This window comes from Lemur catta, chromosome 26 (assembly GCF_020740605.2).
Source record: "Lemur catta isolate mLemCat1 chromosome 26, mLemCat1.pri, whole genome shotgun sequence".
Lineage (NCBI taxonomy): Eukaryota > Metazoa > Chordata > Mammalia > Primates > Lemuridae > Lemur > Lemur catta.
This window is the reverse complement of record NC_059153.1, coordinates 2,503,046-2,524,144: the sequence shown is the minus strand read 5'-3', so window position 1 is coordinate 2,524,144 and position 21,099 is coordinate 2,503,046. Positions and strand designations below refer to the sequence as shown.

The 21,099-nt window shown below is 45.8% G+C and overlaps 1 protein-coding gene across 4 annotated transcripts; it reads right to left on the bottom strand.

Moving 5' to 3' along the window:
• Positions 1 to 376: 376 nt before the first annotated feature.
• ETNPPL (ethanolamine-phosphate phospho-lyase) lies at positions 377 to 15,339 on the bottom strand. 4 transcript variants are annotated; one of them, XM_045537461.1, is made up of 13 exons: positions 15,190 to 15,339; positions 12,325 to 12,443; positions 11,902 to 12,061; positions 10,283 to 10,357; positions 8,399 to 8,489; positions 7,476 to 7,592; positions 5,774 to 5,856; positions 4,945 to 5,170; positions 3,878 to 4,032; positions 3,223 to 3,312; positions 2,859 to 2,989; positions 2,181 to 2,248; positions 377 to 1,094 (listed from the first exon to the last, which is right to left on the bottom strand). In XM_045537461.1, exons 1-13 carry the CDS (start codon positions 15,243 to 15,245, stop codon positions 966 to 968), a joined length of 1,500 nt encoding a protein of 499 aa, XP_045393417.1. In that variant the 5' UTR covers positions 15,246 to 15,339; the 3' UTR covers positions 377 to 965. The 4 variants fall into 4 exon arrangements, with proteins under 4 accessions (XP_045393417.1, XP_045393418.1, XP_045393419.1 ...); XM_045537462.1 differs by having other exon boundaries at positions 11,968 to 12,061; XM_045537463.1 differs by lacking the exon at positions 15,190 to 15,339 and adding an exon at positions 12,676 to 12,690 and having other exon boundaries at positions 378 to 1,094.
• Between the last annotated feature and the right edge of the window lie 5,760 nt (positions 15,340 to 21,099).

Sequence of the window (21,099 nt, the reverse complement as noted above, 5' to 3'; positions counted from 1 at the left end):
TGGCTCTAATCCTGCTAGAGATTTTGGGGGGGAGGGAGAAGGAGATCATTTTTAAATTATCTATCATGTGCTAAACACTGTACCATGGGCCGTGTGCAATGCAGCAGCCCCCCCTTATCCACATCCCAAGACCCCCCAGTGCATGCCTGAAACTGCACATAGTACCGAACCCTATATATACTATGGAACCCTATATGTACTATGGAACCCTATATATACTATGTTTTTTCCTATATATGTACACACATAGATATATACCTATGATAAGGTTTAATTTATAATATAAATTAGGCACAGTAAGAAATTAACAACAATAGCTAACAATAAATAGAACAGTTAGAACAATATACTGTAATGAAAATTATGCGGGTTTGTGTTTTACTATTTGCTGTATGTGATTTTTCCTGAATGTCTTTGATTTCTACCACCCTCACCCTTAATAGTCTCTGCAAACGAAGGGAAAACACCTCTCTGATAAATTTTTGTTGACATCATCTTTTATTTCATTACAGTCAATAAATATACTTTTATATATGCGATCATTATAAAATTCATATTTTAGGGCACTAAATCTCCAAAGTTAAGGCACCTATTATACTTCACTCTCTAATTTCTTTTTTTCTTCCTTTTTTTCCTTTCATGCTGCCCTAGTGCACTGTGCTCTCGAAATTTTCAAACACTAGAACACGAGAAGCCAAACTACCGACTTAATTTTGAATCTGCAAGTTTGCATTTCGCAGAATAATTAAGTAGCTTCAGAAATCTCCAGTAGGAAATTAATAGGCCAGAGGCCGCGCTAATAATCCTGACATGGTTTGGCTATCACTTGGTTTATTCTTATCATTAATGGACCTTTTTGTTTGCAAATCTAAGCTGAGTGACAATCCTAGCGTTAGGGAGCACGATGGAGCTAACAGATGGGGACACATCCGCTCACTCCGGGCGTGCATCTTGCTTCAAACCGGTCACGTCTTGAGCCTCTTACTGAGCAGGGAATGTTTGTCTGCACGTGCGCCATTTCTCTTTTTGCTGGAACTTTCTCTGGAGTCAGCGGTGCCGCCACTGGGCAATTCCAGCTGTGCTTCCCTCGGCACCTGCAAGACAGGCACCAACCCCACCTCTAAACCAGCCGGCCTCCGTGGGACGGATTCACCAGACCACCCAGCCAACAAAAAACCACAGAAAAGCAAAGCCAAACAACACGGGTTCTTCCTTCCTAGCCCCCTAGTTAGTCTCTGCAGCAGACACTTGACATGCGACCTCGACATGAGACCTGGGACTCCAAGGTGTCAAGGAAATGCGTGCCAACTTTGCTAACTCCAAAGTGGCATTTCCTGCACTGATTTTTTTTGCAAGATCCTTTTCACCATTTGGTGAACTGGTCCTTACAGTCCTGATTCTGTCTTAGACCCGAGAGGCTGCTCTGGAACCTCAGACAGTAACCGATTCCTGTCATTGGTGACGCTGGAGGACACAGAAGCCAGAAGCCACCCCGTTGGCAGAGCACTTGCTCCCACTCAAACAGCCCGATGTTTTTCAATCGCGAGAAAGCCTTTGCTGACTGGCCTGGACGTGCAGCCGGGCTCTGGGCACTGAATGTCCCTTTATGCCTCTAAGCCACGAACAAATAACAAATTATGCAACGAAGCCTCTGGAGGTTTTGCCTTTCTGTCCCCCAACCCGAGGTGCTGTTTCTCACACCGCAGGCAGCGCGAGGAGAGAATGGAGAAGCCCCGGGCTGGGAGCACAACAAATGCAGGAACTGGGCCACTGGGTGCCAGAGGGTTCCCAGGCCCCCGCTGCCACCCGAGGCTGGCATGAAGTTCATTTCAGAACCCAACTGGCGCTTGGGAACTGATGACACTTGTACTGGGAACTGCAGGCGCTCGGGCCATTGCTACCATCTATGCTGAAGGCCCTCCTTGCAGGTCTGAGGGTTGGCTTTCTGTTTTCATTTTTCATACAGCAACGATCCTGTAAGAATGAGCCTTTGGCTTTATTCTTCTCGAACGATAGGACACGTGCTTTGCAAATTTAATTGTGCACTCCACAGTGCAACAGGAAGCACACCTGAGCTTAGCCCAGTTTTGTTCAATTGTTTGTAAAAAATTTGCATTCCTTTTCCTTAAATGCCCAAAGTTTTAAACTTCCCCTCTGCAAATAAAGTAGTCGTCCCTTACCTCTGTTTTGCATGGAGTGTTCTCAGAAATCACACTTGCAGTTTTGCCTCCCAGGGCTTCTTCTAAAACTAAATCGAGGAAGATATAATGGAGAAGACAGAAGAACATGAATATCTTTGAAAAAAAACCTTTTTGGTATCTATATGAATGACTTCAGTGAAGAATAATAGAGAGGTAAATGTCATGTGATTTAAAACGTATCGCTATTGAAATTGCTTTTAGCCCAGGCGTATTATTTTAAAAAGAAAAAGCAAAGGAAAAAATTAAAACCAAAATTGAGTGATTCAGCCCATAGCAAAAAATTATTAACCTATAGCCTATAATGTTTATTCAAAATGTTTCATGTATTTTAATGGCACAATGCTGAAATAACTACACGCTGCAGTATTTGTGGTATGCGGTCCAATGCAGACATGTAGTTTTAAAGATACTAGCTATTCTAAAGTAAAAATAAATTATAAAAACTAAACAGTGTACTATTTCAGTAAAATCTTAGGAGTTACATGACTGCAAACTGAAAATGTCAGTTTCACTAAGAGTCCACATAGGGGTTATTTTTCAGCTTTTTCTAGTTCTAAATGGAAAGTTATACATTTATTTCTGTCCTACCTCATTTCCATGGCCAGGGGGAGTTTGAGGGAATGAGAAAGGAAACATCTTAAACATCCCTGAACTGACCTGTTAGAATCCCATCGAGTTGGTCCACCATGAACTCGGCATCTTCTTCAGTGAAGCACATAGGTGGTTTTATTTTAAGCACATTTCTATGGGGTCCGTCGGCACTGAGCAGCACACGTTTTTCTTTCATCCTAATGGGTGCAGAAGATACACGTGAGCGCATTCAAATGGTGACTAAGATCATTTAAGAATGATTGAACACAGAGCGGTTAAGCATTCTGCAATCCAAGAAGGCCACATTTATAAATTGCACGTGTCTTAGATTTTCCTTTTTCAGAGAGGCAGGAGGAAGTAAAACAAGCTTTCAAGTGGGTGGGCACTTTGGAGCCGAGAGACTGAAGAGGTGGACGTGGGGTGACTTTACTTGTAGATGATGTGCTGAGCTTCGGCCGTGGCAGGGGTCCTCTGTTGACGGTCCTTCACTAAGTCAATTCCGATAAAAAGGCCAACGCCCCTGCGGGAGGTCGAGAAAGACACACATTCTAGCAAACACTGCATTGCCACAAAAAGTGACCGCTGTCCCCAGACTTCAGTTTAATTTCAAACTTCCATGCACCATGCCAAGGTAGTATTCACAGTTGTTTCTAGTGTTTGTCATCCAAGTTTCTTCTCAATTATTTAAAAAAAAGGCTTAAAAACCCTTTCATGCTATTTAGTTTCTTAGGACGATAACGAAAGTAAATGTTTACATACATCTAAGAAAAATGTCCAGCTTTTCAGGATAGCATTTTAAATAATTTTCAATAGATCGTTCAGTGTTACTTTAAGTTCCTTCTGTTTATCTTTGGGTGCTGAAATTATCCCAGCTTTATTAACAGAGAAAAAGTATAAAAGTCGGGAAAGATTTTCACCCAAATGCTAACGGTGGTGATACCTGGGTTCTGGAGTAAAAAATGATTTTTGATTTCTCTTGAGTTTTTTTTGTGTGTGTGTTTTCTGTTTTTTTTCTAGATAAGATAAAATCGTAACTATTTTCATTTTGAATGAATAACTACATGACAACTTCATGATAAACATACCTAATATCTCCTATCAAAGGGTGTTTAGCCTTCTGCTTATTCAGTAACTCAGTAAGATAATTCCCTACTTTTGTGGCATTCCCTTGAAGGCCTTCATTTTCAATTATATCCAGAACAGCCAGACCAACAGCACAAGATACCGGATTTCCTCCAAACTGCAGAAAAAAAGATAGATGAGAAAACATAACAGTTGAATGAGCAGTATTGCTTCATCCATGAGACATTATATATTGAGGATACAATTTCCATATAATTTTCCCTTATAATATTAGTTTCTCAGATTTAGAATACAGCACAATTCCATTCATTCAGGATTGAGTGAAAATTCATTCCAAATTATCTTCTGCAACACAACTTCTGCTACGTAACTTGTCTGAAGAGGTACCAGGGAATTTATTGGCTTATCCAAATAAAAAACAAGACATTAAGTTGGGAATTAAGATTTTCAGAGTGTGGTTCAGTGAGGAGATGGGCTTTCTGCCATTGAAGAGCTGGGTGAAAACAGCTAAGCAATGACATTTTCTCCAAATAATTTATGTCCTTAGAAGAGAATCTTACTTTTAGCTGCAACAATTCCTGTTTCATACTGCACAAACTACATTAATTTTTTCCAGGCTTACAGCTTATGACTTTGGGGAGTAAAACCAAGCAACTAAAATTTCCCAAAGATAAAAATTTAGTATTTCTTATGGCAGCCATACAACATTTATAGCACTGGAGTCATCTGAACGCTTTAAAAGTCTTTTGGAAACTTAAATATGATACAAAACAAAGATCATAACACCTTTAATGAAAGTACGCAAACCTCTGGAGTTTAGCAGGGCCACCATTTATCATTGGAAAAATTAAGAAGTCCATTTTAGGAAGGGGAAAGATACACAAGGGAAAATACAAGGAGCATTTTGCTAGACAGAATGAAATCTGGTTAGGTCAAAGTTTGGCTAGGCATCCTGGCGTGGTTAGCTGGCAATACTGAGCTTTGCTCTTTACTGCATTTGCAAGAAGTGTAAGAACACGCATTATGATTTTTCTCTCTTAGCATTAAAAAGTTGGAGACCGGAATTTACCGTATTGAAATACTCCATCCCAGACCTGCCGAAGGCTTCTGCAATTTCCTTGGTTGTGACCACACCCGCCATGGGGTGGCCGTTGCCCATTGGTTTTCCCATAGTGACGATGTCTGGAACGAAGTCTTCGCCGTACATCTGGAAGCTCCAGAAATGTTTCCCAACTCGGCCAAAGCCTACCTGAACTTCGTCAGCTATAAACACACCCCCTGCGCCGTGCACATACCTGAAAAGCAAAAGAGGCACTCTAATGCCTTTATAGGTCACTCAGAGTCCCCAAACCCACCCCCAAAGATACAGATTATCGAAGACAAAAAAAGTGTTGTTAACCTGAAGGCTTTAGTTGTTGCTAGAAACTTTTCAGTGCTTCAAGCCCTGTGTAGACATCATTGGTTTTGCAACATAATCAGGTAATTTCTAGATTTCATAGAGCCCATATTGTTCAAGTTTGTGCTGCTTAAAGTAAGCCATATTGCAGTATTTTAAGCAAGAAAAGGAAGACTGGAACAATTAGCTTTTAGCAGGGTTCACCTTCAGATGTTTACTAATTGCAAAGTCTTGTGCACCAGCCAGCGAGAGAGGACGGGCCAGGCTGGGAGCCGCAGCCAAGCCCTGAGACGCCCCGGCTGGGCCAGGAGCAAACCCTTTGTTTGCTGGATCTTGGAAGAGGCTGGAAGAGCGTCCGGGAGTCCCGGATGGCAGGCACTCAGGTGTGGCTATTTACCAGCTAATCTGGAAGGACTGCAGTGTTTCGGCCACCAGTGTGGCCCTACAGAACTGTCACATTGCCCTCAGTGTGACCAAGGATGCCCCCGAGTCAAGTACATACTCTGCCACTTTCTGGAAGTAGCCTGCTGGAGGGATAATTTGTCCGCCACAACTCTGCATGGATTCAGCAATAAAGGCAGCGATCTATACAAGAGAAGACGGGGGTCAACGTCCATTAGGCCCCCCTCCTATCCCCTGAGAAAGAGAATCTCTTATCGAGCAGGTTATTTTAAAAAATGGCTACGAATAGGCCCGTTGCAAATGGCAAATGGGCCATTTGATTAAACAGAAAGGAAAAGATGTCTACGTTGGAAAAGCAACGGATTTAGAACGTGAGTTATGGAAAATTCCAGGCCACCATGAGAAATAGAGGGGATGAGAGGGTGACTTCCAGTTCTCCATCATTAGTTTAAGTGCAGTGGTTTCATTAGGATGAGCTGAATAAGACTGAGGTCTCAATCAGCCTTTGATATAAACCTCTAAAAAATTAGCCAGGTTGCAAAGTCATCGCTGTGTCGCCTCTTTCCTCAGCTTGGTGAAATCATGCTTGAGGCTGGAATTTGCACCAAGGAGACAGGAGGGAGACTTGTGGCCACACACTGTCATCAGGGATCAGGGTGCTGTTTCTAGGTCTTGCCCTAATCCAGCCTTGACTCAACAGTGGGCAATTAACAAAAGGACCTACAGATGAAGTGTTCTAGGGGCTAAGAAAGTAGGAAATAGCACACTGAAGTAGGAAGAGAAAGTGCAAAAAAAGTACGAGATAAATCAAGAGAACCAAAGGTCTAGTTCAGGTTCTCAGTAACTGTATTACTTTGGGTCAAATCCTTCACTTTTCAGTTATTTAGTTTCTTAGTTGTAAAATGAGGCCGTTGGACTCAAGAGGTTTCTGCTCTACAACTCCCCAACTTTGCCAGCACATCTAATATTTAGAAGTCCCCATATTACATTTGCTCACTGCTTTCTGCAGTGCTAATATGAGAAACAGTTGAGAAATGTGAAGTCAGTCACGAAGACATGAAGACAAAAATATGTGAATTCATTGGGAAAAAGCAAAGGCTTCATTTTTATTTTAATGCCCCATCTATGCCATAAGCCAGTTTAAAGGCAAAGTATGGTCAAGTTGCATTAAAAATCCACTTAAGTAACCCCCAAATGGGCTGAGAATGGAGCATGAAGCTGAAGACTAAGAAAATGAAAAACCCGTTTTTCCTGCTCCTGAGGACTCTGGTTCTGTCTTAGAAGGCCAGGCCCAGATTGGAAGAGTATGCTTCTGCGGTGGCTTAGCCGGTGTAGACCGTCCCCAGGCTCTGTGGCTTCAGGAAGGTTGAGTTGGTTGAAGGGAAGCGCCCAGGGTCCCTCGTGGGTCTGGAAATCTGCCTTTGGTCTTGGGGCCCCATGGCTACCATATATCAAGCCCTGGGGCCATTCTCAGTTGGAATAGTTTGTCCCTGAGCTGTCACCTTTCCTAATTCTCTCTTCCTCTATCCCCCTGGACTAGACCCTGCACACCCCAAAGAGGTCAGAATTAGGCCACTAGTTCTGGAATGGGCATAGCGATTGTATTTCCAGGATAACTAAAAGCAGACAGTCTAGAGGCAGGACTGTAAATAATGCACTTTTTGAAATACGAACCAAGTAACCAGAGAAGAATAGAAAAGGAAGTTAGAGCCAATCATTTGCCATCTCTCCGGTGAATCCCAACAGTTTTGATCCATCTTACAAATGGTGTTAACAATGTTTCCAAAGCTGCAAATACAAACCTTCCTTCCACCGTTATGAGCTTCTTCGATAATTTTCTTGACTTCCTCCGCATACGCACTGGCTGGGTCTGGGTGGTCTTCTCTGTATTTTCCCCTGTAAGTATCTGGAACGGGAGCCTGAACACATCAAATCATGCGGTTTCTCATTATTTGCCTCTTTGACAAACTTTTTTTGAAAAAAGGTATTTTCCCGCAAGGGCCTGTTAGAGAGGTGATCATACGGATTTTAAGTGACTCTAGCTACTTTTGTTCGTTTTTGTTTAACATTTCTGAATTCTGTGAAGAACTGACGTCTCTGAGTTGTGAACAGGAGCTTGGATTTGCTCCCAGACTCTAATAAATCAAGACTGTATCTCTAGTCACATAAATAGCAAATTTGAAGCAACAGGTGTGATTATACTACTTGCAGATGTCAATGAATGAAAATTGTGCTAACCGTGCTTGATTTAAAATGAGCCAACACTTATCAACTGTATGACAAATCGTAATCATTCAGAAAACTAAAAAGTGCCTTAGAGTGACTGCAGATCTTAAAATATTCAAAGAAGGTATTGACAATTCTCTTAAGGAATTCTACTGATCTCAGTTATTACAAACACACCAAATGAACTTCACTGTCTCAACAACTTGATTGGTTTCTTTAGTTTACTTAAAAGCAACTGATAATCAAAGAGCAAAACAATCAAAATGATAGCTCTGAATAACATACTCTATTGCTAAACTAATATGCCTATTATAATGTTCATCAATGAACTTCAAACCATTCTGTCACTATCTAGCTCTTTGACTCTAGCAAGTCACATAACTGCTCCAGATCTTAGTTTATTTTTCATGATTTCATTTCGATGACAGTATCGGGCTGGATGATCACTAGGCATTCTTCCAGCACTAACAGTCGGATTTTAAGATTCGAAGATACTTACCACATGCACAAATTCTTTCTTGACATCTTTGCCCTTCCAAAATTTGTATGGACTGATCTCAATTAAGGATGATAGGTGACCGTGGTAAGCACTGAACAGAAAAAGCACAGTAACCAAAATCTCTCCAAGATAACCATACGGGAACTAATTTTTCACGGCAAGACTGGCCATACAATTTGTCCAATTCTTCTGATCCATGGAATAAAACACGAAGGGCCAAATATGCGTCCTCATTGACAATTTCCTTTTAGTAGGGAAAAAACCTGATTTCTTTAGATGATATTGCTAAATCAGATTGTCTAAATACGAAAAGTTATTTTCTATATCTTCATGCAAAACTTTACATGTATGCATTCTTTATATGTATTTGATAGTTGCATTCTATTAAGTTTTAAAAACAATTTTATATCATAGAATGAGCCCATGTTTCTATTTGGGGTGATTTCTAAAGAACGTCCAATTGCAAATATCGGGCAAATACTAGGTGGGAAGGAACAGAAGGTCTCTTCAAGAACTCAGATTGAGGGATGATTAAAAGGCTATGAAGTTTTTTTCAATCACTGAAAATTCAAGTGCCTATGATATTCCTTTTTCTGTTTCTTGCCTGGAGATATAACTGGGAGATTGGAAAGGAAATTATAAAAGGCCCATGAATGGATAAAGCAAAGAGGAAGAACTTGCCTGACCATTGATTAAGATATGCTACCAAGCTATAGAAATAAATGAGCGTGGTATTAGAATAAGAACAAAGATACTACTGGAACAAAGTTCAGAGACACTTCCACACAAAAATGGCAGCAAAATGGACTCCAGGTAGATTCACTCCAAGGAGTAATTATAAAGGTAGTGGAAGAAAATGCAAAACATCCTTGTGATCAGGGGGGTGGGACAGGTGTGGGAAGAGCGAGATTAACAAAACTCAGAAAACACAAACTAAAAGACAAAAATCTTCTCTATTTGATTTAATCAGAATCAAAGATTTCCACCGAAGGACACCAAACAGTAAGTTAAAAGACAGACGATAGATTGAGAAAAGACATTTGAAATATCTCAAATGAAAAGGGCCTAAACCGAATGATTCCCAACTCTGCCTGCATGTTAGAATCACTTGGCGAATCTAAAAGAAAATTAGGATTTCCTGGAATCCACCTCTAGAGATTCTCCCTTGATTGGTCTGGGTGGGGCCTTGGCGTTGGCGTTTAAAAACTCTTTCCCCAGATGAATTCAATTGCAGTCAATGTTGCAATCCTCTGATCTAGACGATACAAAGCAACAACAAACCAAGAGGAGAAAGACATACATTAAATATATTAGAATAGTCGTGTGTAGGTGAGGGAGGATGAGAATAAACGAGAACAAGAGACGCCTCGGGGATGTCCACGTCCTAATACATGTCACGTGCCGTGGCAAAGCTGGCTCTGCAGATACGATTAAATCAAGCAGTTGGAGGCGGAGAGAGCCCTGGACCATCCGGGTGGGTTCAAGGTCAAGTGCAAGAAGGTGGCAGGGGTCAGAGACAGAGAAGGGTGAGGACGGAAGCAGAGGCTGAGCGTGAAGAGATAGGAAGGAATCAAGAGCCAAGGAAGGCAGGGGGCCCAGGGAAAAGGCGAGGGACCCCCCACAAGTGCAGCCCTGTTGATGCCTTAATTTCAGCTCAGTGAGACTAGTTGGGATTTCTGAGCTACAGAGATGTAAGGGAATAAACTTGCATTGTTCAAACCCTTAATTAAGTGTGTGATAACAAACACAGCAACACTAGAAGACGAACACATTGACCATGGCACAGGGTGACAGAGCCTGCAGAAGGACACAAAACGGGGGACGTATCTAATTCCACCCTCTGCACCCGAGGTTGGCGAGGGGGACCTCGTGTCCCAGACTTACTGCTCCAGAGTGATCACGTCTTGGTGGCCTTTGAACTGCCGGGCCAGGTGCAGGGCTAAGTCATTAGCTTCGGATCTGTCGAGATAACAAGACAGGGGACAATGTGATGTCATTGCTTTTTAAAATATCTTAAAATGTTAATTACCAAAGTTGTGAGATTACATTTATTCTGAAAGGCATAAAGGAGTCAGTTGGAGGCCTCTCCTTCCCCTTCGATCTCGCCCACCCCGCGACCCCACCGTGCCCTTGCCATACAAGGTCCCCAGGTGCTTGCGGTCAAGACTGAGCTGCACAGGAGAAAGCGAATAAAAATGAAGGCGTAGTGCCCACCGCAAACGTCAGCCCGGTTCAGTCACGTCAGCGGATGAGCAGCTTTGAGGACACCAGGATGAGCCGAGTTAAGGCTGATCTAAGCACAAGGCGTAGGGACAGCCTGGGGACCATCGGCTGGCCCACCTAACTATGCTGTATTGACCCACTATTTCACTCTTTTCCTTATCTCTAAAGTGAGGATCCTCGTTTTTCATCCTGGTTCAGAGTCTAAACATACAATCCAGACACAGAGGAAGAAAATAATCATTGTTGTAATATTCACTCTCTGCCGGACACTAGGCTGAGTGTTACGTTCAGTCTCATAACAACTGTGCAAGACGAGCACTGCCATCTCCCCTTTAAGGACGAGGAAACAGCCCCAGAGAGGTGAAGGAACCAGAATGCAGTCTTCCAGCTCGTGAGAAGTAGAGCCGGGATTCAGACTGAAGCCTGTTTAACTTCAAGACTATAATTCTCTGTCCTCGATGTGCTGTCATGTCCAGTCTCTGTGGACAGTGTTGTTTGCAATGAATTTCTCTTTGCCAGTATAGAATTCGTTAGGAATGGAAGTCAAATATTATCCTTCATTTATTAATGGCAATAATGCCTGATAACAACAACAAGTTAGATTCTAAGATATCTTCTTCTTTTTATTTTTTGAGACAGTCTCGCTCTGTCACCTGGGCTAGAGTGCCGTGGCATCAGCCCAGCTCACAGCAACCTCCAACTCCTGGGCTCAAGCGATCCTCCTGCCTCAGCCTCCCGAGTAGCTGGGACTACAGGCATGGGCCACCATGCCCGGCTAATTTTTTTGTATATATATTTTTTAGTTGGCCAGATAATTTCTTTCTATTTTTAGTAGAGACGGGGTCTCACTCTTGCTCAGGCTGGTCTCGAACTCCTGACCTCGAGCGATCCACCCGCCTCGGCCTCCCAGAGCCAGGATTACAGGCGTGAGCCACCGCGCCCGGCCTAAAAATCTTAAAAAACGTTTTAGCTTGCTCAGTAGTTACTTCTTTGCTGGAATTCCTCGTGCATGCTTTGAGAGAACTGTCTCGGCCTACGGATTCCTCAGCTACTACTTACTCCAACCCCGAGGAGGTGGCTGTCATTGACCAGTTAGGTTCAGAGTCATGCAACGAGGCCGAGGAAACAGAAAGGCCCCTGATGTGTCCACACTGAGCGGACGGCCAAGGATCTCAAGCCTTTTTAGACATCTACGCCCCAGCACGAATGGAAAGGAAAGGTTTGCAAGAGAGCAGACAGTTTAGTAGAAACCGGGATGGGTAGGAAAGCTGCAAACATACCCCGAATTTGTAAAATAACAAACGGAGAGTTTCTCCGGCAGGGTCGCCGAAAGGCGCTTGGCATACTCAACAATGTTGTCGTGGAGGAATCTAGAATTCGTATTCAGCACTTCCATCTGTCTCAGGGCAGCTCTGACCACTTCCGGGTGACAATGTCCCACTAAAATTGGAGACAAAAGCCCAAGAAATTAGTTGCAATGCTAAGTGCCTGGGAGGGCAGGGGAATTAGGAAGCAAGAAAAACAAAAATAGTTGAGTTCCTTTCTCTTACACATTTTGCTGCAACTTTGGCCTGCTAGGACTGCTGTCCCCCTCGGGAAAGACACTGCAGCCAATGCAGCTCCCGAGACAAATATTAACTGTTCCAAGTCTGCCTCTTTGCATAAACATTGTCCTCAAAGCGCCACAGGGACAGGACAGTTACCATGGGCCACGTTGTTGATGCAATCCACATAGCGTTCACCTTGCTCGTCGAACATGTACTGGCCCTGGGCTCGCACGATTTTCATGGGATCCGCAGCAAAGAAAACTTTGCACGAGGGCCTAGAAAGAATCCAAGGAAACATTTTGGTCTGGTGGGACATCTCACTATTTTTCCTTCTCCGGGAAGGTCACCATCAGTGGAAAATTATGGTCACAAAAAAGACAGGGAAAACACAACCTGCGTGACATCCATTTCCTAGGAGCCTGGAACCTTCTACCTTAACCCCTCCTTCGTGACATTGCTCACGTTTCTTGGGCTTGTTAGGAAGTTCACCGTGATGTGACAACTTACTCAGAGGCCTGTGCATCAAATCTCTGACAGCTCGAATCACACAGATCCATAGCCAGTTTTCCTTTGGGACATTTTGTTCTACCAGGAAAAAAAAAAATAACCGAACTTTTCTTGGGGGGTCTTACTGTGTGTCAGAAACTGTTACGCATTTTATAAATATTATCTCATTTAATCCTCTCAACAATCCTATGAACTAGGGGTTATGATCATTCTCATTTTTATAGGGGAGGAGACCAAGGCACAGAGAAGTTAAGAAACTTGCTCAAGGCCACACAGCCAATAAGTGAGAAAAATCAGGATTTGAAAGCAGGCTGTGTTATCACAGCCCAAGGTCTCTCTCTCTGTGTCTCTCTCCCTCTTATCTAATTTATAAAGAAATAAATAGCACTAAAATCTAAATACAAATAACTTAGAGTTAAATACAATGAAGATTTTAAAGATCATTTCCATTTCTATGTATTTTGACCGGTACTTGGTCCTGTCAAACTGTCCTGTTTTCCATTCTTAAACAGTGAAATTCAATTATTCTTCTGACCCCTTCCTGCATTCTTTTGAGAATAAAAAGTCACCCATATTTTCAGTTATTTGAATGAAGGGAGTATAAATTTTAGCAACAGAAACATCGCAAGTATCTGGTCTCGGTTTTATGGTCATTTATGAACTAAAGTTGAATATAAATACATATGCACACACACACACACACACACATTTATTCTGGTGATCTTGCATATACACAACCCCACACACACACTGAAGGCAGTTCCGGTGGTAACCAGACACTTAAAATATTAAATCAACATCTAACTGTTTAGAAATTATTTTGACTATTGTGAGCAGTAGGTGCTTTCCAATTTTCAAATTGCTTCGGGTTGTGTTACACACCGCTGCTATTTTTGAATATCACCAGCTAAAATGAAAATAATATTCAGTAAGAACTTCACATTGGCTCAAAATCAGCTGTTACTTTATACCCACAAGTTAAACCCCAAAGACAACCCTTGGCAGGAAGGTGAGCTGAGAGCCGCAGACCTCACCTGGCCTTTTCAACACGCTTCGCCCTGGCCAGTCTGACCTCAGGCAAAATTCTCCACCTTCCAGCCCGTGCCTGGCCATATTCCTGCTTGTCCTGAGTTTGTTCAGCTCTGTTGGAAACCATTGGGTCTTCACTGGACTCTAACTAACTACATGGGCCCAAACACTAATAGAGTGAGTGATCAGAAAAAGTGGGGGTGATCATCTGCTAATGTGGGAGGAATCTGACCATTGTGCCCCCACTTAGGCTTGCGAGAATCCGACAAGGCCCCTAAACATCTAGAAACTTCCCTGGGTGAGGGCAGGGACCTCAGTGAGGGAAGGTGTCCAGCATTTAAGGAAAGAGGATATTAGTGCTTTTCTTTCCCGCGTTGCCCAGTTCTCTGTTAATTGCAGATTAACGTCGCAGGCAGGTGACTTTGCAGGGTGAGGGGTCGCTGACAGCCACCGTCATCATTTACTTATTTTTTTCATGTCCCTTTGCAAAAGCCAGATCCAAGACACTAACACCCTTGTTCATCCCCTCTGCTCAGCCCTGCGAAGCAGAACCTTCCTCCTACTTTGCTACAAGAGGAAATTAAAGCGACTCCACGGGGGTCGCACAGGTAATGTGACACCCAGCGAGGTGGGGGGGGCAGGTCAGTGTCGTCTGGTTGTCACATCGTCAGCGACACGGGCAGCCCTGGGGCCAGACCCGGGAGAACCCGCATTTCTAGACCCAAGCGCGGGGACCCCGCTGGGGACGGGGTGGTGGCATCCGAGGGAAGTTTCAGCTTTTCTAGAAGGTGGTTCCAGGTTTGCCTCCCCGCTGGGTTAACCCTTTACGGCTTAGTCGCCAGCGCTAGTAGTTGTCGCAGCGGCACGAAAACTATCCCGAGCTGGCAGTTTGCAAACACCCTGGACTTGGGGGGGGTGGCGGCGGCGAGGAGCCACCCGTGTCCCCCCAGCGCCCGGCCCGCCCGCGCGTGTCCCCTGTCCGCGCCCCGTGTCGCCCGCCCCGCGCGTGTCCCCTGTCCGCGCCCCGTGTCCCCCTCCCCGCGCGTGTCCCCTGTCCGCGCCCCGTGTCGTCCTCCCCGCGCGTGTCCCCTGTCCGCGCCCCGTGTCCCCCTCCCCGCGCGTGTCCCCTGTCCGCGCCCCGTGTCCCCCTCCCCGCGCGTGTCCCCTGTCCGCGCCCCGTGTCCCCCTCCCCGCGCGTGTCCCCGGCCGGAGCCCCGTGTCCCCCTCCCCGCGCGTGTCCCCTGTCCGCGCCCCGTGTCCCCCTCCCCGCGCGTGTCCCCTGTCCGCGCCCCGTGTCGCCCGCCCCGCGCGTGTCCCCTGTCCGCGCCCCGCGTCCCCCTCCCCGCGCGTGTCCCCTGTCCGCGCCCCGTGTCGCCCGCCCCGCGCGTGTCCCCTGTCCGCGCCCCGTGTCCCCCTCCCCGCGCGTGTCCCCTGTCCGCGCCCCGTGTCGTCCTCCCCGCGCGTGTCCCCGGCCGGAGCCCTTACCCGATGTGCTTCCCCCGGAGCGCCAGGGTGTCGCGCTTGCTGTACAGCTGGCACATGGTGGCAGGTCCCGGGCACCCCGCGGGGACCCGCTGTCCGGCCGGCGCACGACCCTCGCCCTCCCGGGGCTCCCCGCGCTGGCGTCCGAGGTCACCGGCGACATCGGCCAGCCGGGGTCGCCTCCCTTTTAAGTCTCGCCCCGCTGCGCCCTCGGCCAAGCCCCTCCCCCACCCCGCCCGGCGCCCGCGGCGAGTCCCGGACCCGCCGCCCCTTCGCCACCCGCTGGGCCACCAGCCCGCCGGTCCCCGGCTTGGCCTTTGCTCCTCCTTTCCATTTTCTTTTTGCTACACTTAATTTTCTTCTAAAAATTCAGAGGTTGGCGCTCCCCGGAGCTCCCAAGACCCCAGTTTTCTCCATTGTCACCCGGCGCGTCCCCAAGGCCGGGCAGCGGGACGCAGCCTGTCACCTGCGCCGCGGAGATGTCCACGCGGGGTTGCCAACATCTGCTTTAAAACCGATTGCATTTCCAGTGTCTCCAGCCGTGCAGGCGACAAAGCGCATCGACACGATCGACCTAGCCCGGTCCGCAAACAGCCCCGAGAGCCGAGCGTGACTTGCACCGTTCGAGAGACCAGGACAGCGAGGTCGTTTCCTGATGGCTAATTGGGCGACCACCCGGCGGCGACGAACGCCGGGCTCGTCTCTGCAGGTCGCTCGACTCCCTTTAAGATGCTCTTGTCACACGGGTCAGATCTGAGGTTAGATATGTGGCAGCGAGGATGCTAATGAGCTGTGACATTAAGTCATAAATTATTCTGATAATTGGAGGCCATCTGGCCGAAGCCCCTGTTCCCTTGGCAGGAAAGGTGAAGGCTCCCTCGAGGTCACACAGCTACTTAGCCACCGAGTTAAGACTCGATCGTTTCGTTGTGTTTGCGCCGTGTTCGGAAAGGGCAGCAGAGAAAGTCCAATTGCTGCATCAACACCTGTGATACATATTCGCGACTGCACTTTCTCCTGCAAAAAGTTTTTATTAATTTGCATTTCTGCACGGCAGGAGGAGCATCAACGCCTGTGATATATATTCGCAAGTGCATTTTCTCCTGCAAAAAGTTTTTATTAGTTTGCATTTCTGTATGGCAGGAGGAGCCTGTGATATATATTCACAACTGAACTTTCTCCTGCAAAAAGTTTTGATTAATTTGCATTTCTGTACGGCAGGAGGAGCATCAACACCTGTGATATATATTCGCAAGTGCATTTTCTCCTGCAAAAAGTTTGTATTAATTTGGATGTATGTACATCAGGAGGAGCATCAACACCTGTGATACATATTTGCAACTGCACTCTTTCCTGCAAAAAGTTTTTATTAATTTGCATTTCTGTACTGCAGGAGGAGCATCAACGCCTGTGATATGTATTTGCAACTGCACTTTCTCCTGCAAAAAGTTTTTATTAACTTGCATTTCTGTACGGCAGGAGGAGCATTGCATTTCCTAAAATAGGAGTAGAAATGAGCTCTGTGAGCAGCAGAGAACTGGAAACTCCAGGGTTTATAAATGAAGGGCACAAGGCACTCTGGAGACTCGCAGCAACATCCCAACCGCGTCATCTGGGTCTGCTTCTGGATTCGCAAGATGCTGCCAACTGGACATCTGGTCGCAAAGCACCTGGACCTGGCGAAGTCACAGGTTGTCACTCTCCCTCCTCAAACGTCAGAGTTCCTTGTGATTTCCAAGTGCCTCGGTGCTCTTTAAATGACCCTGGACTAAGCCTTGGGTTCTGGATCTGGTTCTTCCCCAGACAGGCTGGGCTGATTGCCCTTTCCGAGGTCAGAGTTCTTTGTGTTGTAAAAGTCTCTCTCGGCTCCAGGCGGTTACAGATGAGATTGAGGGTTGGGTCCTCCGCCCTTGTCTTTGTCCCGAGGTAATCCGCGAGTCCCTTGGGTCTAAATCCCACCAAGGTGCCACGTTTGCATTCCACCGAGACCTCTCTTCTCAGTCCTCGCCTCTCGTGTTTGCTTTCTCTGTTGACATCGGCACTTAAATGTCGCATTGGACATCTCAGACGTGCGGGACGCAGGCGCGGGCGGTGTGGACTGCGGCGGGTGGCCCGGGTGGCGGGTGGCCCCGGGGTGGCCCGGGTGGCGGGTGGCCCGGGTGGCGGGTGGCCCCGGGGTGGCCCGGGTGGCAGCTGTGGCTTCTGGGGGTTCCTGGTCGCGCGGGCACCGCCAGCCCCAGGTCGGGGCAGAGACGCAGCGCCCGCGGCCACAAGGCGGGGATCCGGCCACACCTGTCGCCCCCACCCGAGGGCCCAGCCGGGGACGGGGACGGGCGGGGGAGGACGAGAGAGCCAGGCTGGGGAGGGGCAGCGGGTCCAGGGTGGCCGGGGGAGGGTCAGGAGTAGAGAAGGGGACCGGGGACGACGGGGGGGGGGGCGGGGACAGGTGGGGGGTAGGAATGGGGGCGGGGGTGGCCTGGGGCACATGGAAGCAGGACGCGGGTGACACTGGTCTGGGTGGCCTTGGAGGGGGATGGGCGGCTCCAGAGGACCAAGGGGACCCGGGACGAGAAGTGGGTGCCAGGCGGCGCCTTCGTCCTCCGCGCTTTCGCGACCCCTTGGGGACAGGAACCGCCCAGGTGTCCCCGTGTCCCCACGCCGACCCCACCGACGGCGAGTGTCTGTCCCGCAGGCCAAGGACGCTCTGCCGGGGACGCGCGGCCACCCCGGGTTGGGTCAGGGGCCGCGGTCCCCAACGCCACTCGCGGGCCGCGCAGCGACCCCGGCCTGGGGACTGCGGCCTGCTGGGGACCGCCCCTCTGTCCCCACCCCCACCCCCACCCCCGTCCGTGGAAAAATTGTTTCCCATGAAACCGGGCCCAGGTGTGAAGAAGGCTGGGGACCGCTGGTGTCAGGGGCAGGGGCACCTGCAGTGAGAGTGTCCCCGAGGGTTTGGGGCGGTGGGTGCCCGAGGGCGGGGCAAGGAAGGTGCCCCCGGCCTGGTTTGCTCTTTTCCTGACTCTCGTCTGCTCCAGTTCCCATCATCAACTTGCTTGACCAGCTGTCCCTGGTGGGGAGGACCACGCGGAGCTTTGGGTCCCCTGAGTCCCGCTAAGCCTAGGCTTGGGGACAGGAGCCAGGTCTGACCTTGCGTGTCCTGGAAGCGCGTCCTCGCTCAGGGCAGCGGGTCCCGCAGTAGTTGCCACTTTAGCGTGGCGGCCTAAGCTCTGCCTCTGGGGTGCTCAGGGTGCCCTTGCTTGGTTTGGTGCTTAAATGTTTGTTATGGCAGGAAACAAAAACGAGCTGCTGTTCCAGGTCTGAGTTTATTTCAGCTGCAAATATTGTCACCACTGCCCTTGGGTCGCAGGGGAGGTTCTGGGATTCAGATACACAAGTGGTACAAGATCGTTGAGGACAATTTAGGAAATGGAAGAAAATGACAATCTGTTGGGGCCAGGCGCGGTGGCTCACGCCTGTAATCCTAGCACTCTGGGAGGCCGAGGCGGGAGGATCGCTCGAGGTCAGGAGTTTCAGACCATCCTGAGCAAGAGCGAGACCCCGTCTCTACTAAAAATAGAAAGAAATCATCTGGACAGCAAAAATATATATAGAAATAATTAGCCAGGCATGGTGGCACATGCCTGTAGTCCCAGCTACTCGGGAGGCTGAGGCAGGAGGATCACTTGAGCCCAGGAGTTTGAGGTTGCTGTGAGCGAGGCTGACGCCATGGCACTCACTCTAGCCCAGGTGACAGAGTGAGACTCTGTCTTGAAGAAAAAAAAAAAAAAAAACGAAGCAAAGGAGAGGATGAAATTCAGAGCCCTAGAATCATCATTTAACGATCAGAGGAACAAGAGCTGGCAGAGGAAAATGAGAAAGAAAACAGGCCAAAGTTTTCATGAACATCAATAGAGCTTTATAACAATACAATTCATTATCATTGTTTGGATTAATATTGGAATAATTACACACTTTTTACATTATGAAAATAAGTCATAAATAGTGTAAAAATAATTCTGAAGATCAACTTCTCACAAACTAGGAACCCTGAAAACAAGTTTAAAAAAGCAAATAAAACAAATTAGAAACTGAACAAAAATGCAATTCTCTCCAAATTGCAAATCAAAAAACCTCATGCATTTTCTGATTCAGTCATGTCAGCTGCAGAAATGACAATGAAATTGAAATAAGAAATCAAACAGGGAGAATTCAATCTTTCGATTATTTACACTGCTGAGATAAACAGGTTTGTGCTATATTTACAGCGATAAGACACAACACATTCTTAGTATTCCTAGAATACCCAAGCACACGAGACTGGCCCATAAACATTTTAAAAAATATGCAGTGTAATAATGCTTGCCAATTTTTTTTTTTTTGCATTTTCACTTATTTTGTATTTATGTGAGTTTTTGGCAATATAAAAATAGCTGCGCATAGAGATGAATTTTAAAATGTAAAAAATACAAATAAAAATATAATATTTTCTAAAGAAAAATCAGATACATACATCCTTTTAAAATGTTATTAAGTTGAATGAAACATTTACAACAGCATAAAGAATATTCACATAAATGTCAACAATGTGTAAGACATTCTTCTGTGAATCCACTTCATTATTTTTGAGATGTGTGAGAATATCAACTGTATTTGAAGAAATGTTGATACTTTGTTAAATTGTCCATAAATCACAAATAATGGTTCAGTTTGAAAAATCTTCCTATTCCCAAAAGGACAGTTCTGCCAATAAGAGGCATAGGCAATTTTATGCATTTAAATATATTTTTAAAATCAAAAAGCCATTAAAATGTTTATTGCTATTGGAATAGCAAATCCAAAATCCACTAAAAATTTAAGTTAGAGGAGTGTCTCTGCTGTGACATATAACAAATCTAGCCCACATAAAAATATTTCAAGAAAAATGGGAAGAATTAGGGACTGAAGGTTCTTATATTCTAAAACAATTTAGCGGAATCATAATTGATAACATTTTACTATCAAGAAATAAGGAAAACCAAAGTTTCAAAAATCAGCATCTGCATGTCTCTTATGATCACTTATTAGATGATGTTAAAACACCATCACACAAGTAGAGCCGAATTCTGGGTAACACAATATGTAGTGGGGAATAAAAGGATAACAAATGAATAACTTTTCATGCTTCAATAGTAACATTAAAAAAAAAATCTTGGAAATTAAGCAAATATCCTAGGTGATAAAAATATAAGATACCAAAGACAATTTTTTCATAGGTACAGACATGCTGATTTGACCATTTTCTTAAACTAGCATATATATATATCTACATATAAACTAGCAGATATATATAGAGAGAGACACATATTGTTAGTCAAAGGACACGTAGTATAAACTACTGGATGCATACGTTCTTGCTGTCCCATTAGAACCTCATATGCACAGACTGTAAGTTCAAAAACAAGACCTTTCTTCTGGTAGAAATTAAAGATACTCTAACGTCTTTTATAAAATCACAAGAGAAAGAAAAATCCTCCAAGATTGCTTTTGATAATGAAGAGTGAAAACTAAAAGTAAAAATTAAGCACATTTGTGTGCTAGGTCCTGTGTGTGGAGCACGCAGATTTTTCTCTAACACTGGTTTTGTCCTGTTCAGTTAAATCATAATGAGCTAAAAGACGAGTGAATGAAAAAGATGAAATGGATGAAAGTTGAGGAAGGCCTGTGGTGTATGAAATGAATACGAAATAAGGGGATGAGGATCCCAGTATCTACAGCTACATTGTTTTGTTTTACATTAAGGAAGGCTAGTCATTGAACGATAATTACAGCAAACTCATGAACTTTAAAAATAAAATCACACACGAACGATTTAGGAATGCTATTAAATAGAGAAATGAAATTATCCGCAGTAGTTGCATTGTCCATAATAAAAAA

Coding starts and splice junctions, on each gene's coding strand:
- ETNPPL (XM_045537461.1), bottom strand. CDS start 15,245: ATGTGCCAGCTGTACAGCAAGCGCGACACCCTGGCGCTCCGGGGGAAG. Junction 5,171..5,773: donor TACTTCCAGAAAGTGGCAGA/GTATGTACTTGA, acceptor TTTGCTTTTCAG/GTATGTGCACGGCGCAGGGG. Junction 4,033..4,944: donor GGATGGAGTATTTCAATACG/GTAAATTCCGGT, acceptor TTTTTTCTGCAG/TTTGGAGGAAATCCGGTATC.